The sequence below is a fragment of the Tribolium castaneum genome, chromosome 7, assembly GCF_031307605.1.
Source record: "Tribolium castaneum strain GA2 chromosome 7, icTriCast1.1, whole genome shotgun sequence".
NCBI classification, from domain to species: domain Eukaryota; kingdom Metazoa; phylum Arthropoda; class Insecta; order Coleoptera; family Tenebrionidae; genus Tribolium; species Tribolium castaneum.
Window position 1 is genome coordinate 2723122 of NC_087400.1, and position 27217 is coordinate 2750338.

A 27217-nucleotide genomic window follows, 5' to 3' on the forward strand; every position below is an offset into this window, starting at 1 on the left:
AAACCGTCGGATATACAAATTAAGAGCAATTTTTTGCATTGTACCAAATATTTACATCCGGTGCCACTTCACGCCACTTGCTTACAAAAATAATCAGTTCACAAGTCGCCATGATTTGGTCCACACTGTCTTTCATCGTATTTTTTACTCCCCTCAGTTCACAATCAGGTAAAACCCCCAAAATTGCCAGACACAAAATTACAGGTTTCTGTAATTCAGGGCCGCACCATTTGGGCAAAAATATCGTCACCCCAACCATAACCCCGAGCCCCATCGTCCAAACAGTTCGACCAACTACAAGTAACTAAAACTAGAACCAATCATTTAATTAATTGCAAAATTTTAGACCCAATCCCGGTACCAACCATCCCGACGGCCAGTGTCGCCACCACAAGTAACCCTAAAACCTCAAACCCACAAATAATTCTTGTGTTCCAGAATGTCAAGAGTACAAACACCGAATTAAAAGACGCGCCTCTGTTGTGACATACATTTTTGGCGGGAGTGCGTCCCGAAGCCGGGAATTCCCCCACATGGTAGTCACCCCACTAGCACTAAAACCCCTAATTTTTGATTTTAGGCGGCCTTGGGCTACGGCCAACCAATCGAATGGCTTTGCGGTGGTAGTTTAATTAGCGAACGCTTTGTCCTAACAGCCGCTCATTGCCTAGCAACGTCCAACCTGTCCGTTGTTTTCCCGCCACAGTTCAAATTGTTTTAATAGTTTTTTTCAGGGGCGAGTTGGTGAGAGTTAGATTGGGTGACCTTGACCTCCAAAGTGTCACTGACGACGCCCAACCCCAGGATTACAGAGTGTCCCAAAAAATAATACATCCCAGTTACCACGCGCCTGCGCAGTATGACGATATAGCCCTGATTAGGCTGGACAGGGATGTCCAATTCAGCCCATATATTGCGCCCATTTGTTTGGAGACTCAGAAGAACTTGCCCAATTATAATTTTATTGCCACAGGGTGGGGGAAGACCGAAGTCGGGGGTTCCCAGAGCGATATTTTGATGAAAGTGGATTTGGAGTATTTTTCGAATCAAATTTGCCGCCAAAATTACGCCAACGTTGGGAGTGAATATCTCTCAAGGGGGGTTGATGACAACAGCCAGATTTGTGCAGGAAGTCGCAAGGATGGGAAGGACACGTGTCAGGTTGGCAACACTGCCCATTTAGTTTTTTAGGGGAAAATAAAATAAAAAGTCACTACTATCGATTGACATGTGCACTGTCAAAGTTTTTACGATTAAAATTGACTTATAACTTGTAGAAGTTGTCCAAAAATAACGTCAAGATTTTGGAGTTTGTAAACTTTTTTTTGTAATTTTGAGCACACTGAACAAAAGATACAGGCTTTCTTTTTTAACTGTTTAAAAACGATTTCTAAAACCCTAAAAATGGCAGAATTACCGATTTTTTAAGTGAAAGTTGCAAAACCAAAAATTTTCAAAAAATCTTAAATATTTCAAAAACGGCTAACTTTAGGTATAGGGAAGCCTGATGAAGATCCCCTTTAAATAACCCGGGGAATCCAAAAATGCAATAAAAAACCTACCTTTCCATTTAAAATAAGAAAGTTGATAACGACTTCCGGTATAACCGGAAGTGCCGCCATGTTGAAAATATTTTCATTCAACAGGGCCCATCGATTTATGGCCGTATACTAATTTTTAAATAAATATCCTTATCAAAACTTTCAATACTTCTGATGTAATATTTAGACGGAAGCGCCATAGATTAAAAAAAATTCAGATAGGTACTCTCGCATATTTTTAATTATATATTATCATTTAATTATCATTATTGCATGTTGTACAATTTTCTTATTTCCTAGGGTGATTCCGGGGGTCCCCTGCAAATCCGTACCGACGTCCTGTACTTAGTCGGGATCACGTCCTTTGGAAAAATCTGTGGCATCCCAAACAGTCCGGGGGTTTACACGAGAGTCTCGTATTACATACCGTGGATCGAACGAATTGTTTGGCCCCAATAATACAGTTAAATAAATTATAACCTTAAAATTTTGATCAAATCATTCAAAACCTCCACACTCCTGTACGCAATAATCCCTCCAGAATTACACAACTTTTCCTCAGTGTACGTAACCGTGGTTTTGACCCCATTTAGGGCATCCCTAAAGACCACAATATCGCCCCCTTGGGCCCTCAAAATGGCATGGGGGCCACAAGTGTCCCACTTGAACGTCGTATCTTTTGTTAAAATGTAAGCATCAGCTTGGCCGGTTATAACCGTTAGAATTTTATAACCGGCACCTGACGCCTCAATTAGGTTATAACCGTTTGAGGTTAGCTTGGTTAAAACCTCGCGGTTTTCGCTACTGCTGACGCACACACTCTTGGTGGGGGCGGGGGCTGGGGGGAGGTTGGTTTCGAGGGCGTGGCCCCAGAAACACGCACTTTCGACGAATGGCTGGTTTATTACCCCCACCACTGGAAGCCCCGCCCTCTTGTCGAAAACGCCAATCAGAACAGTGACACATTTCAAGCCACTGGTGCTAACCCCATTTGTGATTTCCTCAATTCCGTTGATGTATTCAGCGGTTGAATCTTAAATAAGTTAATTAGGGGGGAAAACATAAATTGGGGGAAGTACCGATTGGGTCAATCCAAATGCCGATTTCGTCGCTCAATGTAAATTCGATGCTCGGATTTTGCCTCGTTTGTGTTGGTAGTGAAATTTTTTTATGCACTTCGTGGGATAACAAGTCCGCAGCTTCGCTGTCTTGGTTTAAAACAATGCGGAGCAAGTTGGCTGTGGCTTGTTGATTGTCTTTTATTTCCACGGTGATGGAATCCCCGAGTTTGTTTCGGAAGGTGTTGGTCTCCTCGCCGAAGATTGACGATTTGAGGGCAGGAAACTGTATTACCGACAGGCAGAAGTTACCAATATTTTCAAAATGGCGGCACTTTTGTGGCGTCTTATTGCATTTTTTTCGTAATATTTACACTTTTTTGAAAATTTTCGAATTTTTAGTAACGTTTGAAACCCGGTAACTTCGCTATTTTTAAATATTTTGGAATCGTGTTTGGACATTTGAAAGAGAAAGGTTAGGTTTTTCTTTGGTATAATTATGATTGGAAAAGCAATTAAGAAACGCCCAAAAATTAAGGTTAATTTTAGCTCAAGTTCTCCAAAAATAACCTTAAAATTTTTGGGTTTAACCCAATAATAAAGTCGAAAAAGTTTCAAAAAAAAGTCGTAATTTTTCGAAAACGTTTTTTTTTCTTCTTTTTACAGTTTTTTTGTGGTTTTTTCCATTTTTATCCAAAAACTCCAAAAAAGTCGCAAATATATAACTATATATTTTCATATAATATGTAAATATCTAAAATATATAAGTGACGCGTCTTGAAATCTTTATTTTTCTGGGTTTTTAACCCATATAATTAAAAATGAAAAAGTTACAGATTTTTGAGAAGAGATATAAAGTTGAAAAATTTTCAAAAAAACGTCGTAATTTTTCGAAAACGGTTTTTTTGACTTCTTTTTACAATTTATTTTATTGTTTTTCCATTTTTATCCAAAAACTCCAAAAAAGTCGCAAATATATAACTATATACTAATATATAAAATATAAATATATAAAATATATAAGTGACGCCATCTTGAAATCTTCATTTTTCTGGGTTTTTAACCCATATAATTAAAAATGAAAAAGTTACAGATTTTTGAGAAGAGATAAAAAATTGAAAAATTTTCAAAAAAAAGTCGTAATTTTTCGAAAACGGTTTTTTTGACTTCTTTTTACAATTTATTTTATTGTTTTTCCATTTTTATCCAAAAACTCCAAAAAAGTCGCAAATATATAACTATATACTAATATATAAAATATAAGTATATAAAATATATAAGTGACGCCATCTTGAAATCTTCATTTTTCTGGGTTTTTAACCCATATAATTAAAAATGAAAAAGTTACAGATTTTTGAGAAGAGATAAAAAGTTGAAAAATTTTCAAAAAAAAGTCGTAATTTTTCGAAAACGGTTTTTTTGACTTCTTTTTACAATTTATTTTATTGTTTTTCCATTTTTATCCAAAAACTCCAAAAAAGTCGCAAATATATAACTATATACTAATATATAAAATATAAATATATAAAATATATAAGTGACGCCATCTTGAAATCTTCATTTTTCTGAGTTTTTAACCCATATAATTAAAAATGGAAAAGTTACAGATTTTTGAAAAAATATATAAAGTTGAAAAATTTTCCAAAAAAAGTCGTAATTTTTCTAAAACGGTTTTTTTGTCTTCTTTTTACAATGTTCCCATTTTTATCCAAAAACTCCAAAAAAGTCGCAAATATATAACTATATATTAATATATAAAATATATAAGTGACGCCATCTTGAAATCTTTATTAAATTCTGGTAACCAATGATCATATTACATGAAACACCCTGTATACATGGCTTACTTTGGCTCCAATGTCGTGTTGGACCAACTGCTGGATGAGGACATCAGCCAAAGTCTTGAAATCTTCAACAAATCTGGAATTTGCTTCCTTTTCGCTTTTTTTCTGAATCAAAAGAGTGAACAAATGTTGGTTTTGGCGGCACAACCTTGCAATATTTGCCGCTTTTTCCGAAACTATTATCAATTCCTGCAACAAATCCATGACTTAACCTCACAAAAGCGTATTGATTTCTGCGTCGAATCGCGTCGCCTGAGACACGTATTGATAGTTTTGAATAAATGTTTTAATGAAATGTGAAAGTTTATTGGTCGTAAAGATCGAAACGTCTTGCGTTGAAATTTTTTATAGGCGAGATCAAACGAAAGATTGTGAATTCAAAACAAGTTTTATTGTCTCGATTTTAAAACGGAATCCTTGATGGAAATATGCTGCATGTTCTCGTACAGTGTACACAAATGGATGGGAAAATTAATTTTATTTAGTTATTGGAACTTCAAAGGGATTTAGCTTTGAATGGGAGCAAATTTTATGCATTCAATATTCAGGCAAATAGGGTTATTTACGATTTATGTGAACTTTTCCGAGATTTTTTAAAAAATAATCGCTCACAGGGAAAAATCTCAGAATTAAAAAAATGTGCTTAAAAAATAAATTTCCGACTTTGTGAGCGGTTTCTAATCCCTTAGTGACTCTCCAACTGTCACAAACATCCCTCAAAGTCTCTCGGGACGTTTGAGAGATTATTTTATTATTGTCCATTTGTAAAACTTTTAACTTAACGGCCGTTAAGAAGTTTTATCGCTTTCGGATACAACATAAACTTTCATTCGGTGTAATTGAGTGCTTGATAAATCGGGGGAAGAATAGCGAAAAAAATAATACGATGAGTTATTTACCAAGAATAAATAAGACAATAACTTATGTTGGTTTTCCTCATTCGGGTATTTTTTTACCCTTACTTATGAGCTCCAAACCATGAAATTGTGTTTGCTTATTTGATCATCTTTTACGAAAATGAGACCACACAAAAAATGGGGCAAATACGGCGGGTCTGGTGATTGTAGAAAAAATATGATAGGTAATTCGGGCGCAAAATTACCGCTATATTTTAATAAATTGTTGATTTTACACATAAAAACATTTGTGATTTAAAAACTCGAATTACAGTTAACAATTTTTAAACCATTTTTTACTCTAAAATATTTATTAAGGCACTCTTTCTAATGCTGAAATGAGATTTTTTTTTCTGACACGGTTGGGAACATTTAAAACTTCTGAATAAAAAAACATCCCTAAAAATTAATCCTTTTTTAATTTTATTTTTTTTCTATTAAAAAATCTAGTATGTAAGGCGACAATACTACCAACTGTAATAAAATAAATTATACAATTTTTAATTTTTGAATTTCTTTCTATTAAAATAATTACATGGTTAAATTTTTTTTACAAAGCTTCTAAAACATAAAATTAAAACCACAGTGCTACCAACTGTAATAAGATACTCTAAAATTTAATTTAGGTAAATTTTTTTTTTATTGAAATAAGCATTTGGTAAGAATATTTTTACAACGCAGTTGGTGACATTGTATAACCATTTATAAAAAACACAACACTGTTACCAACTGTAAGAAATATGGTGAAAAGTAACATCTTTTAAACTTTATGTTAAGTATTAAAGATTTTTTTTTACTACAATAATTCTTTATTTGATTATATTTTAGGAAAATGAAAACACACAAAAAATGGGGCAAATACGGCGAGTTTGGTGATTGTAGAAAAAATATGATAAGTAATTCGGGCGCAAAATTACTGCAATATTTTAATAAATTGGAGAAAAATTGTTGATTTCAGACATTAAAACAATTGTGTTTAAAAAACTCGAATCACAATACTTTTTTTAAACCATTTCTTTCTCCAAACTATTTATTAAAGCACTCTTTCTAATGCCGAAATGAGACTATTTTTTTCTTATAAGGTTGGGAACATTTAAAACTTCTGAATAAAAAAACATCCCTAAAAATTAATACTTTTTTAATTTAATTTTTTCTCTATTAAAAAATCTAGTATGTAACGCGACAATGCTACCAACTGTAATAAAATAAATTATACAATTTTTAATTTTTGAATTTCTTTCTATTAAAATAATTACATGGTTAAATTTTTTTTACAAAGCTGGTAAAACATAAAATTAAAACCACAGTGCTACCAGCTGTAATAAAATACTCTAAAATTTAATTTAGGTACATTTTTTTATTGAAATAAGCATTAGGTAAAAATATTTTTACAACGCAGTTGGTGACATTGTATGACCATTTATAAAAACACAACAGTGTTACCAACTATAAGAAATATGGTAAAAAGTAAAAATTTTTAAACCTTACGTCAAGGATTAAAGATTTTTTTTACTACAATAATTACTTATTTGATCATATTTTACGAAAATAAAAATATTTAATTAATTTTCCTTTATTAAAAAATCTAGTATGTAAGGTGACAATGCTACCAACTGCAATAAAATAAATTAGACAGTTTTTTATTTTTGAATTTCTTTCCATTAAAATAATTACGTGGTTCAAAAATTTTTACAAAGCTGGTAATACATAAAATTTAAACCACAGTGCTACCAACTGTAATAAAGATTGTTGAAAATAACAATTTTTTTTTAACTTTTATTCACAACACAATTAAGGAATTAAAGTTTTTTTAATACAATACATTTTATTACAATGTTGAAATCAGAGAAAGTTTAATATTTTTTCACAGTTGGTAACACCTTAAATATAATTTACGAAAATTAAATGTTTTTTATAAGTTTTTTTGCATTTTTTTTTGTCAAAAACAGCAATAAGAAGGCATATAATAGTGATTTTAACACAACAGTGCAATCAACTGTAATAATAAAAAACCCTAAAATTTATTTAGGTACTTTTTTTTTTGAAATAAATACTTGGTAGAAATATTTTTACAATGCAGTTGGTGACATTGTATAACCATTTATAAAAAACACAACACTGTTACCAACTGTAAGAAATATGGTAAAAAGTAACATCTGTTAAACTTTATGTCAAGGATTAAAGAATTTTTTTATTAGAATAATCTTTTATATTCTTTTCACAGTTGGTAACACCTTAAATATAAATTACGAGAATTAAACGATAAAACTGTGTTTTTTAAAGTCTTTTTGCATAATTTTTCTGTCAAAAAGAGCAATAATAAGGCAGATAATTGTGATTTTAACACAACAGTGCAATCAACTGTAATAATAAAATACCCTAAAATTTATTTAAGTACTTTTTAATTGAATTTTTTTTAATTAAATTTTAATTTAATTTAATACTTTTTAATAAAATAAATACTTGGTAGATAACTACTAGAATATTTCTATTAAAGCATTGATTACAATGTTGAAATGAGGCAAAATTATTTATTTTTTCAAAGTTGGTAACACTCTAAACTTTAAATAAAAATTACGAAAAATTATAAATCCGTGTTTTTGTATTTTTTTGCAATTTTTTTTTATTAAAAACACTAATAATAAGGCACATATTAGTGATTTTCACACAACAATGCTACCAACTGTAATAAGATACTCTAAAATTTAATTTAGGTACATTTTTTAATTGATATAAGCATTTGTTAAAAATATTTTTACAACGCAGCTGGTGATATTGTATCACCATTTCTAAAAAAAACACAGTGTTGCCAACTGTAAGAAATATGATAAAAAATAACATTTTTTAAACCTTATGTCAAGGATTAAATAATATCTTTTTTACTAGAATATTTTTTTATTTGATCATTTTTTACGAAAAGTGCTACCAACTGCAATAATAAAATATTCCAAATTAAAAAACTAGTAGGTTTATTAAAGCACTCACTTCAGTACTGAAAAGAAACAAATAATAAATACTTAAGTCTTGTTTTTTTGCTTCTAAATCTCTCCTTTGACGCTAAAATTCGATCAAATCCCCCATTTTCGTTCTTTTATGCGCAAAAATTGCACCAATACGTCGTTTCGTGTTCAATTTTGTGCAAATTTGTAAAAACAAAAGTCGAATGAATTAAAAATCGTTCAAAAGCAGCTTTCGGCCTAAAAGCTCGCCTGCACATTCTACAGGTGTCGGTAGCAAGTTTTGATACCAAAGCTCTCTAATCCTGGTGCAACAAGTTGAGATAATCGTATCAAAACTGTGTTTCCCAGCATCACAAACTTTTCAAATTTAGGTGCTTTAGTACCTTACTGCTAGTGACATTCCGGTATTCGTCTGTAGTGGTTGTAGCAAGGTTTTTATAAGTGAGGAACAGGACCGGACTCACTGTAAGTCGATTTTGTTTTAAAAAATTTACGAGATTGAATTCGTGAAATGTCAGGGGAAAAATTAATTTTTTTTTTCGTTTTTTTTTTCATTTTTGTTTGATGTAATTCCGGTCGTGTTGTTAGGGTTGGATTAATTAATTAATGACAGAACGCAAAATGGCCGTAAGTAATTAGTTTTAGTTTTAATTAGGTTTGCACGTGGCTAACACACACAACAATTACTGTCTTAATAAAACCGAATTTATCTTTGGCTTTATTGAACTTTTTGACTGATTGCTCTCATTAAAAGCGTCATAAAAGCGTGATCAATCGTTGATTATCTTAGCTGAAAAAATTGGATTGCGTGTTTTGTCCAAATTTTTGATTTTAATTAAGGAAATGCAAAAAAATAATCTCATAATTGTCGTTTTTGTCGTTGCAAATCCTTGGAACAAATTGGAGGATTTTTCGGCTTAGAGTTGGGGTTTAGTGTGAAAGATGAAGTGTCAGGACATTTCCGTGTGTGAGGCAAGAGAATAAAAATCGCTATATTTTTAGCCTTCTGGAGAGTGCTTTTAACGGCGCAATTAATTGAACTAAATTCCTGCATTCGTAAATTTAATTCGGAATTGATTGATGTGACATTTGCACAATTTATCTACACTTTGATACACTCCTTTGCAAGATAATTGGATTCTACGACTAGATCGGACGGGACATAACTTTATTAATTTAATACAATTAAGGCGCTACTTAATTGCTGAGTGTTTATTTTTTTATTAGCTTTTAGTCGATTTTTTTGGACGTTTCTTGTCATTAAACGAACTAAAAGTCATCCAATTTCGATCTAATTCAGTTATTTTTGTTTGAAAAGGGCAAAAAAACTACGTAAGTTTTTGATTTTTTGAGGGAGATTTTTGGCTTGATTTTAACTTTTCGCTGATAACACGAAATAAAAATTATAAAAAAAATATTTTAAAAAATAATTGTGCTATGTTAAGATACATTTATCGGAAAAAAGCGGATAGTTCTCTTTTTTTTATTTGTTATCTGACATAAAGTTTTTTTTGGCTATTTTCTAAAAGAAAGTTTTCCGCTCAAAAACAACAAAAATTGATCAAAAAAGTCTAAAATAATGCAATTTTCTACTTTTATTTGTGTTTTTTTGTGCTGCTACTATTAAAAAAATAAATAAGTGAAAAAGTACAAAATGTTCTAAAAAAGAAAAAGTAATAAAACGATAAAAAAAATTTTGACCTATTTTTATTAATTTAATTTTGCAAAATTAGTGAGTATAATGTTATTTTCAACCTTGGTTTATGATTTTTTAAACTGGTTTTTATAAAAAAAACTACTGAAATTTAAAAAATTACGCAATTTTTGAATTCTATAAATGCTTGTTTAGGCAAAATTTTACGAGGAAAACTGCCTTTTTAATTTAAAAATGATCATAAGCATTTTAAACACGCAAATATAATGATTTTTGGCTGTGGTTTTTTGTTTTTTTGAAAGAAATTTTGCAAAACAAGTGAGTTTTTGGCTCAAGAACAAGATAAAACGATAGAAAAAATCCAAAATATTGCCATTTTTCACTTATTTGTGACTTTTTATTACAAAATAAGTAAGTTTTTTTCTGAAACGATTGAAAAAGAAAAAAGTAATATTATTTTAGGCGAGTTTTACGAATAATTTTTTTTCGTTTTGAGCTAAATTGTGCGAGAAAAGTAAGATTTTAGCACAAAATCACGTAGTTTGTTGTAATTTATTGTAATTTTTTGTAATTTTTTGTAATTTTTTGTAATTTTTTGTAATTTTTTGTAGTTTTTTGTAATTTTTTGTAATTTATAGTAATTTATTGTAATCAAATCATTTCTAAAGCGTCCAAAAGATAAAAACATCAAATTCTATTTATTTGAATCAATTTGATTTTGCAAAATAATAGAGTTTATCGTTTTTTTGCTTCAAAAATTTGCTAAAATGCTTGAAAAAAGACAAAAATAATCTAATCTTCGAGCTCTGAAAATAATTTCTATGTCGGTTTGAGCAAAATTTGTGAGAAAAGTGTGCTTTTATCCCAAAATTACGTAATTTTTGATGTAATTTTTTGTTAACAAAATCATTCTAAACGAAAAAAAAAACAAGAAAATTTACAACTTTTTAGATCGATCTGATTTCGCAAAATAAGTGAATTTTTCATATCAGTTTATTCTAATTTATACAAGATAATTTTTTTTATTAAAAACGGATTAAATGTATTATTTTTGCCTTTCATGGATAATTTTTGTATTTGGGCAAAATTTCGTGAGAAAAGTAATTTTTTTGCTCAAAATCATGATTTTCGACGATATTTGGTATTTTTTAACGAAATCACTTTGAACAGAATACGCAAAAATATAAAATTTATTAAAAAAAAATAAATAAAATAAGTGAGTTTTTGATTAAAAACGCTCTAAAAACAAAAAAACAATATTATTTTGAACATTTTAAATAATTTTTCGATCTAATTTTAAACAAAATTTTCTTAGAAAAGTTTTTTTAAAGGTGGCGTTTTAAAATGTTTTTGTTTTTTTTTTTGGGAAATTTTGCGCCTTAGTTTTTATCTTCAGGGAAAATATTTCAAAGTAACATAACTTTTTGTAGTTTTAGAAGAAACGTTCGTTGAATTAGTAAGTTTTTAGTTCAAAATAAATACATATTTTAAATTCAAATACAATGTTTTGTCACGCCTTACCATTTATATAAAAATAAATAAAAATAAAATAACAAATTAAATAAAATAAAATAAATATTTATATCAAAAGTAATGTTACGGTAGCCCTGGGCTACGTCTTTTGACCGTAATAAGTAAGTTTTTTCTGAATAAAAAGCACAAAACGCTCGAAAAAAAAAGTAATTTATTTTAGGCGAGTTTCACGATTTGTTTCCGTTTTGAGCTAAATTTTGCGAGAAAAGTAAGATTTTAGCACAAAATCACGTAGTTTATTGTAATTTATTGTAATTTTTTGTAATCAAATCATTTCTAAAGCGTCCAAAAAATAAAAACATCAAATTCTATTTATTTAAATCAATCTGATTTTGCAAAATAATAGAGTTTATCGTTTTCTTTTGCTTCAAAAATTTGCTAAAATGCTTAAAAAAGACAAAAATAACCTAATCTTCAAGCTCTGGAAATAATTTCTATGTCCGTTTGAGCAAAATTTGCGAGAAAAGTGAGCTTTTAGCCCAAAATTATGTAATTTTTGATGTAATTTTTTGTTAACAAAATCATTCTAAACGGAAAAAAAAACACGAAAATTTACAACTTTTTAGATCGATCTGATTTCGAAAAATAAATGAATTTCTCATATCAGTTTCGATTTTTTTGTGTTTTTAGTTTTATTCTAATTTATACAAGATAATCTTTTTTATTAGAAACGGATTAAACGTATTATTTTTGCCTTTCATGGATAATTTTTGTATTTGGGCAAAATTTTGTGAGAAAAGTAAGTTTTTTGCTCAAAATCATGATTTTCGACGATATTTGGTTATTTTTTAACGAAATCACTTTGAACAAAATAGGCAAAAATATAAAAATTTATATGAAAAAATATATAAAATAAGTGAGTTTTTGATTAAAAAAATGTAACAAAACGCTCGAAAAACAAAAAAACAATATTATTTTTGACATTTTAAATAATTTTTCGATCTATTTTTAAACAAAATTTTGTCAGTAATGTTTTTTTTAAAGGTGGCGTTTTAAAATGTTTTTGTTTTTTTTTGGGAAATTTTGCGCTTTAGTTTTTATCTTTAGGGAAAATATTTCAAAGAAACATAACTTTTTGTAGTTTTAGAAGAAACGTTCGTTGAATTAGTAAGTTTTTAGTTCAAAATAAATACATATTTTAAATTCAAATACAATGTTTTGTCACGCCTTACCATTTATATAAAAATAAATAAAAATAAAATAAAAAATTAAATAAAATAAAATAAATATTTATATCAAAAGTAATGTTACGGTAGCCCTGGGCTACGTCTTTTGACCGTAATAAGTAAGTATTTTCTGAATAAAAAGCGCAAAAACGCTCGAAAAAAAAAGTAATTTATTTTAGGCGAGTTTCACGATTTTTTTCCGTTTTGAGCTAAATTTTGCGAAAAAAGTAAGATTTTAGCACAAAATCACGTAGTTTATTGTAATTTATTGTAATTTTTTGTAATCAAATCATTTCTAAAGCGTTCAAAAAATAAAAGCATCAAATTCTATTTATTTAAATCAATCTGATTTTGCAAAATATAAGAGTTTATCGTTTTTTTTTGCTTCAAAAATTTGCTAAAATGCTTAAAAAAGACAAAAATAACCTAATCTTCAAGCTCTGGAAATAATTTCTATGTCCGTTTGACCAAAATTTGCGAGAAAAGTGTGCTTTTAACCCAAACTTATGTAATTTTTGATGTAATTTTTTGTTAACAAAATCATTCTAAACGGAAAAAAAACACGAAAATTTACAACTTTTTAGATCGATCTGATTTCGAAAAATAAATGAATTTCTCATATCAGTTTCGATTTTTTTGTATTTTTAATTTTATTCTAATTTATACAAGACACTCTTTTTTATTAAAAACGGATTAAACGTATTATTTTTTCCTTTCATGGATAGTTTTTGTATTTGGGCAACATTTTGTGAAAATAGTATTTTTTTTGCTCAAAATCATGATTTTCGACGATATTTGGTTATTTTTTAATAAAATCACTTTGAACAAAATAGGCAAAAATATAAAAATGTAAATGAAAAAATATATAAAATAAGTGAGTTTTTGTTTAAAAAACTAACAAAACGCTCTAAAAATAAAAAACAATATTATTTTCGACATTTTAAATAATTTTTCGGTCTAATTTTAAACAAAATTTTCTCAGAAATGTTTTTTTTAAGGTGGGGTTTTAAAATGTTTTTGCTTTTTTTGGGAAATTTTGCGCTTTAGTTTTTAGCTTTAGGGAAAATATTTCAAAGTAACATAACTTTTTGTAGTTTTAGAAGAAACTTTCGTTGAATTAATAAGTTTTTAGTTCAAAATAAATACATATTTTAAATTCAAATACAATATTTTGTCACGCCTTATCATTCATATAAAAATAAATAAAAATAAAATAAAAAATAAAATCAAATAAAAAAAAAATTTATATCAAAAGTAATGTTCCGGTAGCCCTGGGCTACATCTTTTGACCGTTGTGTATATTTTACAGGTCACGAGGTCACTTCTCGCTCTCTTTTCATAATAATAATAGATAGTGGAAAAGTGTTTACTATCAACCGGATTTCTATAGCTTTATAGCTTTCTCTATACACCTCTGCATCAATAAATCGCCTCTCGATCACAATTCACTTTTTATCTCCCGCTTTATTGCATCTAACTCGCCTACAGTTAAACTTCTTCAATCCGAACTCTCATAACTATTATTTTCACGCTCAGATAAGCGAAGTTTTACTGTAGCTGGCCATGCTCCCAGCCAAGTTGATTCGAGTTTGCCGAGTTGAGACGTAGGTGGGCTTAGGAAAGTGTCCGATATTTGCATTTATGGCGATATGATTATGGTTCGCTTGCTGCATCCGAATGGCGCATTTTCGCCAATGACTGGCTTTGGGTTTTGTTCGGTTTTAAAGGCGATAAACAACGAGGAAATGGGGAGAAAAATGCAACGCGGGATGTTCGTTCATTTAATAAAAACTCGCTTTTATTCGGGGAAAAGTTTGGGAAATGGAGTTAAAGAAGGGAATGGTGTAGGAGGCGGTGAAACGTCAACAATATGCTAAACTAGGAGAGACAAAAAATTGTTATCAAACTATGTAAAGTTTCGTAATAAAATGCGGATAATTATTGTGTTTTTGTGACTTTTGACGAAAAATTCATAACTTTTTAATCATGTCAAAAATTATTTTGAGCTAAAAACTCAAACAGTCCAAAGTTAAAAAGTTAGTTATATTGCACAAATCTCTTAAATCTGGTTAAAAAATCACAAATAAAAGTCGAAAATTACAATATCAATTAACTTTTTCGGTAAATTTATCTTATTTTTAGCCGAAAAACTTACTTTAAATCTTAGTCTTTTTTGCAAAATTTTGCACAAATTGACAAAAATTTTCTCTGAAAGTCGAAACTAAAATTAATTTTGACGTTTTTCAACTGTTTTTTAGAATAGGTTTAGAAATTGCAAATTAAAGTTAAAAAATTCATTTTTTGGTCTTTTTTGAAAAATTTATTGTATTTTTGAACGAGAAACTCATTTATTTTGCAAAATTAAATCGACTGAAATAGGTCGAAAATTACGTGGTTTCAGGCACTTTTCTTGTCAAATTTTCTTAAACAGACTGTGAAATTATCTGTGAAAGTCGAAAATTTCAACGTTCTTATCATTTTCGAGTGTTTTGGTACGTTTTTGAGTCAACAACTCAGTTATTTTGTTGTTTGAACAAGTTTAGACATCACAAAAAATCTCGAAAATTACATTATTTGGCCATTTTCGAAATAAATCTTACTATTTTCGGGCAATTTTGTTTAAATTGACAAAGACATTATCCATGAAAGTCTAAAATAAATAAGTTTAGTATTTTTTTAAGAAAATTTTTTTTTAATTTTGCATTTTGTGTTAAATTTATCTTGTTCTTGCTCGAAAAGCTCACTTATTTTGCAAAAACAAATCGATTAAATAGTTCTAACAACATTGTTGTTATAGTTTTCGAACGTTTTAGTCTGTTTTTCAGTCAAAAACTTAGTTATTTTGTGTAAGTTTTTCAGAACAGTTCCAAAAATTACAAATAAAAATCGAAAATAATAAAAATTTTGCCTTTTTTGAGTGTTTTAGTACAGTTTTCATTAAAAAAACCTTCTTATTGTGTAATAATAAAAAAAGGCAATTTTTCACAGCCACCTCTAACTTTTTCTTTCAAATGTATTGGTATGTCAAGTGACACCTCCTACGAAAGCCTTTTTCGCAAGCATTACAACGCACTATTTGTTTTTTGAATTTTTTCAAAGCCTACGTGATAGAAAAATAAAAACCCATTTTATAAGTTTGACATTATTTGATGCAACAATTGTTCAAAATGGGAAATAACACAACGATAGTAGCATAAATTTCTAACATTTTGCAACATTTCTAGTGTGATTTGCCTAATTTCAGCTTATAAAAATTGTTTTTTATTTTTTTATCGCGTAGGCTATGAAAATATTCAGAAAACAAAGAGTGCGTTGTATTCCTTGCAAAGTGCTCTTTCACATGAGGTGACACTTGACATACCGTTACATTTGGAAAAAAAGTCAGAGGTAGCTGGGCATTTTTGAAAACAGATAAACAAAAGCTGCTGCATCAAACAATGTGCGACAAGTTTCAGATTTTTTTACAAAAATCGCTTATATTCAAGTTACAAATTTTATTTTAGTCAATAAGTCCACACTATTTTAATTTTTTTATCGTAGACTTTGGAGATTTTCAGAAAACAAAGAGTGCGTTGTATTTCTTGCAAAGTGCTCTTTTACATGAAGTGTCACACGAATTTGAAACAAAAGTTGGAGGTGGCTGTGCAGTTTTGACAGTAGGTAAACCAAAACCATAGCCACCAATGATGGGCAAGAAAAAACCAAAAAAAAAAAGAAAAAATTGCCTATATCCAAGTTTTCTTTATTCCAGTTAAAAATTCCCGTATACAACGTTTCGGAAAAGTTTGTTTTTACCAAAAGCTGGATTGAATATTTCTGCAAAAATCGCAAAATTTGCTCGCAATCAAGCCCCAGCATGTCACCGCCAAGCATCCTTTACAACACATCCGTCCATTCACTCAATCACACGTCCAAATCGATAATTAATAGGTAGTTTGACGTTTGTCTGTGCTAATAAATTTTTTCCAATCGCCTCCATCTATTCTCTAATTACGTTTTACTATAAACGCGCTTTCAAGCCACTTAATCCGAATTAGGCGAATGTCACGAATAAGCTACATTATACATCGATAAGGCAAAAAGCCACGCTTTCAATTTGGATTATGTAATAAAGCGTTCTCCTCGCACACCTGAATCTGAATTTAAAGAGAGTCTATAACGGGATTTTTCAAGTGCTAGCTAATGGGGCGCGCTCTTGTTGCAGATGTGGCGAATAATAATGACGAGTTTATTGTACGTTTTTATGGTGGAGGGACGGCCGATGGAGCCCCTGGAAGGGCCCCTGTGGCAGGACCTGTCCATTTCTATGCCGGAAATCGCCCTCAGAAGACGTCCGGATGCACACAGCCAACGAAACGTGATATACAATCCAGGTACAGAAATATAACAATTAAATAAATCATTCCAATTACAAAACCAAGCTGTCAATCACAGGAGGCAAAGTTTTTCAATTATGCGCACTTTTGACATTAATAATGACATTTGATTGATTAATTTGTAATGTGGTGGACTTTGACATTTGATGCTTTTATTCTCGGAATGATTTCGTGTTTTAGTGCAAAATCGACAAAGCATGTGTTAAAAAAATGTATATTTTGTTGAATGACATTACTTTTGTCCTTCACTGTACCAGAATACGTATTTGTTGCTCAATAAAAATATTTAATTGTAATTAATAAATTAAAGAAATGTCATGGCTTGCTGTGATTCCAAAATAAAAAAGTCGCTTTACTTTTGTATGTCACTGTACTTGAATATATTTTTCGCTAAAGTAATGCGAAAATAGGTTTTGAGTTGTCTAGGCATGGAAATGGTATTTATTATAATCATACAGAGTGTTAAACAATGAATATATATATTTTGAACAACGACATTACTTTTGTCATCTACTGTACAATAATACGTATTTGTTGCCCAATAAAAATATTTAATTGTAATTAATAAATTAAAGAAATGTCATGGCTTGCAGTGATTCTAAAATAAAAAAGTCGCTTTACTTTTTTATGTCACTGTACTTGAATTTATTTTTCGGTAAAGTAATGCGAAAATAGACTTTGATTTGTCTAGACGTAGAAATGGTATTTATTATAATCATACAGAGTGTTCAACAAAGAATATATATATTTTGAACAATGAAATTACTTTTGTTATCTACTGTACCATAATACGTATTTGTTGCTCAATAAAAATATTTAATTATAATTAATAAATTGAAGAAATGTCATGGCTTACTGTGATTCCAAAATAAAAAAGTCACTTTACTTTTGTATGTCACTGTACTTGAATATATTTTTCGCTAAAGTAATGCGAAAATAGGTTTTGAGTTGTCTAGGCATGGAAATGGTATTTATTATAATCATACAGAGTGTTAAACAATGAATATATATATTTTGAACAACGACATTACTTTTGTCATCTACTGTACAATAATACGTATTTGTTGCTCAATAAAAAAATTTAATTGTGATTAATAAATTACAGAAATGTCATTGCTTGCTGTGATTTCAAAATAAAAAAATCGCTTTACTTTTGTATGTCACTGTACTTAAATTTATTTTTCGCTAAAGTAGTGCGAAAATAGGTTTTGAGTTGTCTAGGCATGGAAATGGTATTTATTATAATCATACAGAGTGTTAAACAAAGAATATATATATATTTTGAACAACGAAATTACTTTTGTCATCTACTGTACCATAATACGTATTTGTTCCTCAATAAAAAAATTTAATTGTGATTAATAAATTACAGAAATGTCATGGCTTGCTGTGATTCCAAAATAAAAAAGTCGCTTTACTTTTGTATGTCACTGTACTTTAATTTATTTTTCGCTAAAGTAGTGCGAAAATAGGTTTTGAGTTGTCTAGGCATAGAAATGGTATTTATTATAATCATACAGAGTGTTAAACAATGAAAATATATATTTTGAACAACGAAATTACTTTTGTCATCGACTGTACCATAATACGTATTTGTTCCTCAATAAAAAAAATTAATTGTAATTAATAAATTAAAGAGATGTCATGGCTTGCTGTGATTCCAAAATAAAAAAATCGCTTTACTTTTATATGTCACTGTACTTGAATTTATTTTTTGCTAAAGTAATGCGAAAATAGGTTTTGAGTTGTCTAGGCATGGAAATGGTATTTATTATAATCATACAGAGTGTTAAACAAAGAATATATATATATTTTGAACAATGAAATTACTTTTGTCACCTACTGTACAATAATACGTTTTTTTTGTTGCCCAATAAAAATATTTAAATGTAATTGATAAATTAAAAAAATGTCATGGCTTGCAGTGATTCTAAAATAAAAAAGTCGCTTTTCTTTTGTATGTCACTGTACTTGAATTTATTTTTCGCTAAAGTAATGCGAAAATAGGTTTTGAGTTGTCTAGGCATGGAAATGGTATTTATTATAATCATACAGAGTGTTAAACAAAGAATATATATATATATATTTTTTGAACATCGAAATTACTTTTGTCATCTACTGTACCATAATACGTATTTGTTGCTCAATAAAAATATTTAATTGTAATTAATAAATTAAAGAAATGTCATGGCTTGCTGTGATTCCAAAATAAAAAAGTCGCTTTACTTTTGTATGTCACTGTACTTGAATTTATTTTTCGCTAAAGTAATGCGAAAATAGGTTTTGAGTTGTCTAGGCATGGAAATGGTATTTATTATAATCATACAAAGTGTTTAAAAATGTGTTGATTAAAGAGTATATTTTAACATAATGTGAATTTATTATTCTATGAAAAATTATTAATTAAATTATGTAATTACGTAAATGTGATGTCATTATCCAGAAATTTGGAAATAAAAAAATCGCTTTATTTTTGTACTTCGCTGTACTTAAACTTATTTCCTATTAAAATAATGTGAAAATAATTTTTGAGGTGTTTATTCTACATAACAAAAGCATTTATTGTAATTATACAGAGTGTTATCTTCAAATTTTTTTACTCACCCTGTATACTATTTTTGTGTATAATTATTCAATAAACATTAGGCAATCCTAAAAAGCTAATATATTTCAACTATCCAACTTAAAGAACCAAAAATATACCAATTAAAACGCCCATTTGAGTATTAAAATTAAAATTTGGCGCCAATTTTATTATAGCACTGTTTTTTATTTTTGAATTTTGGTGGCTTTTCTTTACGGAAAACGGCAATTTCAGGTCATGCTTAATTTTTTTTATGTAAAATGTCGTCATTTTTTGTTTTGTTTCCCTTTCAGACGCCGACTACGACCTCCTCCCTCCCCAGCTCGCCGACAAACGCGCCATTACAATGTTCTCCCGTTGGAGTCCCATCAGCTCCATCGGCAAGCAAAGAACTCCAATTCGCAGCAACCCTAACACGTTTTCGTCCCAACCCCGAGATCGACAGCATGGCCAACCACTACGATGGGGTTAAACGGAGCGTCGCGACGCTTTCCGCCGCCATTACGACAGACATTCACTTTTTTCATCATCGTCAACCAAAAAAAAAAAAAAAAATCAGGCCTACGTCAGCCAACTTCACGCCCATCAACGGCTCTACTTTCCCTACAGTGTGTCTCAAATAATGGCGGGAATAACGTCATTTCACACAAAGACTGCGGTGATTCGATTTTCATTTGTCCTTGAGTTGATTGTCAAAAATTGTGCAATAATGTATATGCATGTGTTTTGCGTTATTGGGTGTTTTGTGTTTATTGCTATGTACTGTTATGTCAAACGTTAAATAGAGAATTTCAAAAAAGCGAGTTTTTTTACTATTCCCGAATATCTTAAAAAAAATTAATCTTCAAAACAAAGGTAAGTGTCATCAATTACTAACGTAAGGAACTAAATCATCCAATCAAAACGCTTAGTCCAGTGTTGAATTCAAATTTGGCGCCAACTTCATTACAGCACTCTTTTTAATTTACAAATTTTAGCAGTTTTTTTCACCAAAAATCTTCATTTCTAATGTTATTCAAGTGTTTTATGCTGTATTATTTACTTAATACCAGCCTGATGGAGCAAAATTAGTGTCAAAATTCAAATTTGGCGCCAATTGTATTAAAGCATTGTTTTAATGTTTTGAGTTTTTGCGTTTTTTTTTTACACAAAATCAACTTTTGTAAGTCATGCGAGTGCTAATTTCACTTAATACCAACCTTGAAGAGTTAAATTAGTGTCTAAATTCAAATTTGGCGCCAATTTCATTATAGCACTTTTTTGAATTTTTAAATTTTGGCGGTTTTTTTCACTAAAAATCGCCATTTTTTATGCTACTATGGTTTATTAAAGTTTATTTTTTATTTAATATTAGGCTTACAGCGCGAAATTAGTGTCAAAATTCAAATTTGGCGCCAATTTTATTACGACACTGTTTTTACTTTTTTGAATTCTGGCGTTTTTTTGCCACCAAAATTTCATCAGTGTTTTTTACGTCGTAAATTTCACTAAATACCAACCTTGAAGGGCTAAATTCCCTGGCTCATTAAAGCACTCATTTGAGTAGTGCAGGGATTTTTTTTTCTACCAACTAATTCAATTCCCGCTGCGGTTAGCTCTCCCTAAACTCTCATCCGGGCACGAGTTTATCAAACACAAATATTAGGGAATGTGTACAAGATTAATAACTTTGTGTAAGAAATTTTTTTGTGTAAAATGTAGTGAGGTATTATGGTTTGTGTGAAAGTTGGAAACTGTGAGATATTGCTTTCTGCCAAGTCTGTGGTTCATCTTACGCCCAATTTCACACAATTTGTTATTTTAATATTTGATATTGGCTTCAAGACGGCTCAAGACGAATAATAAGGGATTTTACTCGTGGTTTAGTTTAATAAAAAGCGAAACACTAGTTTACTTTATAAAGTTTCTAAGTCTATTTCCTTATTGTGATGCTTCAAAGTCGGGATATTTATTCAGCATTTCATTAACTTGCGAAGCTGTTTTTCTTTCATTTAAGGTAAGATAACGACTCCTTTGGAGGCTTTGTCGGAGACGACAAAGCGAAGCGGATCGATGATTTTTTATTTTTCTATAATTCTCCGATTTAGAGCTTTAGAGCAATTTGTAAGAAGTAATTCAGTAAAAAAAAGTGTTTGCGGTTGATTTTCTTGGAAAAATTGGGCAATAAACGATAAAAAAAACGAAAAAAAATATTTATTTGATCGTAAGACTTCGAAATAGATTGAAGATTTTTGTGTTTTTGCAATTTCTAGTTTTAAAGCCACAAAAGACGTTAAACAATTTAATAGAATTAGTCGTTTGTAAGAGTTAATTTTTAGAGCAACGTCCGTAATTAAATATTTTAGGAAAAATTAAATAAAATGAGAGTAAGCGACTTTCAAAGCTAATTAGATGGGAATTTAATTTTATAAAATTGTTTGTTACGAAATGTTACGACAAAAATTTAAATCTTTCAAACAAATGGTGAACTCAAGACAAGATTCTTGAGGTAATTCTGTAAAAAAATTTAATTAATTAATTTTTAATTAATTTTATTTGATTGGAAAATTTCACTTAATTTTTCAAAATTCTCTGACTTTAGTTTTCAATAATTTCTTCCTGAAATAATTCTTGCAACTGAATTCAGTCTTGATTACTTTATTACACAAATCTTAATTAATTAGTTTTTATTGAATTTTACAAAATTAGTACTATTTCTTATGTGACAGATTTGAAAAATTTGTTGAAAATTCAGTCATGTTTAATTTTTTTTTTTTTGAAAATAATCTTAAAATTATTTGATTCTGATTATTTTATTGCACAATTTTAATTAATTAATTTTTATCTAATTTTAAAAATTTGACGCTATTTCTTATTGTGGCAGTTCTGAAAATCCTGAAAGTCTAGCTTTTATTTATGTTTTTGAAAAAAATCCTGAAACTACTCAATCGTAATTAATTTTACTTTAATACACAAATGTTAATTTATTAATTAATTTTAATCTAATTTTACAAATTAAATTGCTGTTATTTTTTATGTGGCGGGCCTGAAAATCTTGCTGAAACTTCAGATTTTTTATTTTTTTTTTAAATTATCTAATTCAACTGTTTAATTCTAATTACTTTATTGTAAAATTTAATTAATTGCTTTTAATTTAATTTTATAAAATTAACGCTATTTTTTAATGTGACACTACTGCAAAATCTGAAAAATTTTGAGAACCGCTGAACTAGAATACAGCAAAAATATTTTAATATTATTGACTAAACAGCAAAGGTAAATTAATTTCTAGGTTCACTACGTAATTTTTCAATTTCAATTTGTGTTTTCTTATTAAATTTACCAAAAAAAAATTTTTTTCTTTTAGCCAGGACCGGGATTCGAACCTCCCACACTTATGAACATGTTAACAATTTTGAAAAATTTTCAAAACGTCTATGCGCCACCATCTTCATTTTGTTTAATGAAAAAATTAACTACCATAAGCCACACAGTGGCTCTCAACAGGTGGATTAATAAAAATTTCTGGAAAAAGTACACACTTTTTAGAAAATTCCAATTTTATTTCGCCTTAATTACTTTTATTCTAATTTTGTATAATAACTGCCACATGTTACCATGTTAAAAAATTTGCAAAAACTCTGTAAATCTTGACAATTTTTTTCTGAAAAAGTCTCCTAAAACTTTTTATTTTCATTTGCTGGTTCTGAAAAATTGCTGAAACTTTGATTTTAACTTAAAATTATCTAAATCTAAGCAAAACTATTGTTTTTTTCTAATACATTTGCCTTAAAAAAATAATACAAATAAAAAAAACGCCAAAATTTAACAATCAAAAAAAGTGCTTTAATAAAATTTTTATTTATTTAAACAAATTAATAATTCATTCCAAGGCACACTTGATTTCAGTGTTAAAATAATAAAAGTTGGTCTGTTATTTTCCATCTCTCTTTGTTCAATGCGATTCCCTATAAGTGCATCCTTGTCTAGGGTATATTTTCCGCATCGCTGGCCCGAATTTGGCGTTTTATTCAGTTTATTATTTCCTTTTCGTGCAATTAATTTGATTGATATTGAAGATAGCGTCTGGAAAACTAATCTGAAATAAATGCAGGTCATTTATTAACCGGATGCCAGTCTCGTCCGTGAGTACAATAAAATAACCGAAATACCATTTGTAATTTTTCGCTTTGGTAAGCTCCCGTCTCGTTATTCAACTTCGATTAGAAAAACGGGAAAACTAATTAGAAAATGATTGATTTTCCAACTTGTTGTAGTGTATTTTAATACTTGTGTGTCGGCTTTTCACGCTTAATCGGCGCGCTTTCGGTTGAGTCGTCAAAGAAAAGCCCAGTTTAGAGGTGATTTTCGCACGGTATTTGCGTTCTGCATATGTGACATCGATCGCAACAAATTGACTATAGGCTCTGACACCTTCCAGAATGGGGCTTTATGTGCATAGTTTCCCGTGTCAGGCGCTCTTAATTAAACTGTTATTGATACGACGATCGCAGAGACTATAACTCTTTATGACACGAGATAATTATAAGCAATTTCGAGCGCATTAACATAAATTTTCAATTATATGGCAGATGGTCGGGATTGGAGCTATTTTTAGATGGGAATATTTAAGCTTTTTGTTAGTTGAGGCAAAGGATTGCGAGCTTTACATAGGAGGAATAAATATGGACGAAAGGTTGGTGGACTATTTGCACAGCGCTTTTCCTGCTTTAATTAAAGTAAAAAATTGCAACGTTTAGATGAAGCAGTTTTTCAAATAACGGATACATTTCGACGTCATTGCGACCCATAATTTACTTTCAAGCTCAAAAATAAATTTTTGGTTTTTTAGAGAGGTCCTAAACTCAAATAAATATTTTTTTGTTTTTTTTGATGTCTTAATTTCCAAAACTATTTAATAAAAAAAATTTTTTTTCACTGAATTACGAAATATTGCATTAGTATCAACGATTTAAATATTAAAAGTCAGAACTAAATAAAATTTCTTCAATTATTTTCAAAACAAAACAGTCAAAGTTAGCATTTTTACAAGTTTTTTAAAATTTCCACATGAAAAAACGCCCACAACTTTGTTATTAAAATTAATTCATTAAAACCTGTGGACTAAATACGTAGTCAGAATATAACAATTTTAGAATTTTTTTAAGAAAAAATAGTTTTAGCAAGTTTTTCAGGACTGCCTTGTTTCAAGATTTTTTTCAGAACAAGTATTAAACTTTCAGCAAATTTTCAGTACTGCCACATTGAAAAGTAGCGTTAATTTTACAAAATTAGATTAAAATCAATTAATTTTTACAATAAAGTAATCAGAATTAAATAGTTTATTAAGAAATTTTCAGGAAAAAATTAATAAAAATTGGAGTTTTAGTAAGTTTTTCAGTACTGTCAGGTGTAAAAATATTACCAGTTTAAACAAATTTAATTAAAATTAATTGATTAATTAAAATTTGTGCAACAAATTACGATTAATTACAACTGAATAAATTCAGGATTTTTTTTGAAAAAAAATAAATAAAAGTTAGTCTCTCAGCAAGTTTTTCAAAACTGCCACATTAAAAATTTGCGAAAATTTTACAAAATTTGATTAAAACAAATTAATTAAAATTTGTGCATTAAATTAAAATAGTTTCACGATTTTTTTCAGAAAAAAAACAGTAAACATTACTCTTTCAGCAGATTTTTCAAAACTGCTTCATTAAAAAATAGCCTTAATTTTATAAAATGAGATTAAAATTAATTAGTTTCTACAATAAAGTAATTAGAATTTAACGGTTTTATTGGAAAATTTTCAGAAAAAATTAATAAAAATTCGAGTTTTAACAAGTTTTTCAGAACTGTCAGGTGTAAAAATATCACTAGTTTAGACAAATTTGATTAAAATTTATGATTAATTAAAATTTGTGCCACAAATTACGATTAATTAGAATTGAATAATTTCAGGAATTTTTTCAGAAAAAAAAAATAATAAAATTTTGTCTCCCAGCACGTTTTTAGAACAGCCACTTTCAAAATTAGCAAAAATTTTACAAAATTTGATTATAATTAATTTAATAAAATTTGTGCATTGAATTAAAATAGTTTCAGGATTTTTTTCAGAAAAAAATAGTAAACATTAGACTTTCAGCAGATTTTTCAGTACTTCCACATTAAAAAATAGCGTTAATTTTAAAAAATTAGATTAAAATTAATTAATCTTTACAATATAGTAATCAGAATTTAACGGTTTTATTAGAAAATTTTCAGGAAAAAATTAATAAAAATTGGAGTTTCAGCAAGTTTTTCAGGCTCGCCACAAAAAAATAACAGCAATTTAATTTTCAAAATTAGATTAAAATTATTTAATTAAAATTGTGCCATTAAGTAATCAAAATAGAATAGAGTTTCAGAAATTTTTTCTGCAAATAAAATAGTAAAAATAGAAATTTCAGCAAGTTTTTCAGGACTGTCAGATGTAAAAATACCACCAGTTTAGTCAAATTTGATTAAAATTAATTAATTAATTAAAATTTGTGCAACAAATTACGATTAAGTACAGTTGAATCATTTCAAGATTTTTTCAGAAAAAAAATTATAGAAATTAGCCTCCCAACAAGTTTTTCAGAACTGCCACATTAAAAATTAGCGAAAATTTTATAAAATTTAATTTAAGTTAATTAATTAAAATTGTGCAGTAAAGTAATCAGGATTTTTTAAAGAAAAATTGTTAGGTAATGTTTTATGGCTGCCTCATAAAAAATAACAGCAGTTTAATTTGTAAAATTAGATTAAAATTAATTAATTAATTAAAATTGTAATAACGTAATAACAATTGAAAAATTTCAATATTTTCAATGCGACCACATAAAAAATAACGACAATTTTGTTAAATTAGATTAAAATTAATTAATTATTTAAGATTATTTAAACAATTAATTAAAATTGAAGAGTTTCAAAACTTTTTTCAGAAAAAATAATCAAAATTTTACAACTGCCTTATTAAAAAATAGATTCAATTTAATTAAATTAGATTAAAATTATTTAATTAAAATTGTACAATAAAGTAATCAGGACTGAATAGTTTTTCAGGAAAAAATTTCAAGGCTGCCACATAATTTGTAAAATTAAATTAAAATTAATTAATTTGTTAAAATTTGCGCATTAAAGTAATTACAATTGAATAATTTGAAGATTTTTTTAAGAAATCGTAACATTTAAAAATAGCGTCAATTTTATAAAATTATATTAAAATTAATTAATTAAAATTTGTGTAGTAAAGTTATCAGAATTAGATTCAGTTATAGAAATTTTTTAAGAAAGAAGTAGTAAAAACTAGAGATTTTCAGAACTGCTCCACATGAAAAACTTAAAACTGAGATTAAAAAAAAATATTTTTGGCGGTTTTTTCAGGATAAAATAGTTAAAATTGAAATTTCAGCAATTATTTCAGGAGAAAATTCGCTAAAACCGCCAAGTCCTTAACAAAATCAATACAATGCACTCGTTTTTTATTTCCAATCACTCGATTTATTAAACGTAAAACTGGCAATAATTCTTTATGATCCGGTAGCAAATATTTTGCAGCAATCCAATTAGAAGTAATGCCGAACAATGTATCAAAAATAAGCG

At 28.6% G+C, this 27217-nt stretch overlaps 3 protein-coding genes across 5 annotated transcripts; 2 read left to right on the forward strand and 1 right to left on the reverse strand.

The window, feature by feature from the left end:
• The first annotated feature begins 31 nt into the window (after positions 1 to 31).
• Positions 32 to 2028, forward strand: LOC656895 (venom protease). Its single transcript, XM_015984131.2, has 7 exons — positions 32 to 168; positions 220 to 300; positions 347 to 394; positions 439 to 536; positions 581 to 684; positions 735 to 1161; positions 1842 to 2028. The coding sequence occupies exons 1-7, from the start codon at positions 111 to 113 to the stop codon at positions 1998 to 2000; spliced, it is 975 nt and encodes a 324-aa protein (XP_015839617.1). The 5' UTR covers positions 32 to 110; the 3' UTR covers positions 2001 to 2028.
• Ipp (Inositol polyphosphate 1-phosphatase) lies at positions 1765 to 4693 on the reverse strand. 2 transcript variants are annotated; one of them, XM_015984130.2, is made up of 4 exons: positions 4447 to 4693; positions 2621 to 2885; positions 1969 to 2574; positions 1765 to 1915 (listed from the first exon to the last, which is right to left on the reverse strand). In XM_015984130.2, the coding sequence occupies exons 1-3, from the start codon at positions 4645 to 4647 to the stop codon at positions 2015 to 2017; spliced, it is 1026 nt and encodes a 341-aa protein (XP_015839616.1). In that variant the 5' UTR covers positions 4648 to 4693; the 3' UTR covers positions 1765 to 1915; positions 1969 to 2014. The 2 variants fall into 2 exon arrangements, with proteins under 2 accessions (XP_015839616.1, XP_968404.1); XM_963311.4 differs by having other exon boundaries at positions 1765 to 2574.
• Positions 4694 to 8643: 3950 nt separating this feature from the next.
• LOC103314778 (uncharacterized) lies at positions 8644 to 20416 on the forward strand. 2 transcript variants are annotated; one of them, XM_008201660.3, is made up of 3 exons: positions 8644 to 8764; positions 16857 to 17025; positions 19906 to 20415. In XM_008201660.3, exons 2-3 carry the CDS (start codon positions 16857 to 16859, stop codon positions 20082 to 20084), a joined length of 348 nt encoding a protein of 115 aa, XP_008199882.1. In that variant the 5' UTR covers positions 8644 to 8764; the 3' UTR covers positions 20085 to 20415. The 2 variants fall into 2 exon arrangements, with proteins under 2 accessions (XP_008199882.1, XP_064214133.1); XM_064358063.1 differs by lacking the exon at positions 8644 to 8764 and adding an exon at positions 8906 to 8926 and having other exon boundaries at positions 19906 to 20416.
• Positions 20417 to 27217: the final 6801 nt, after the last annotated feature.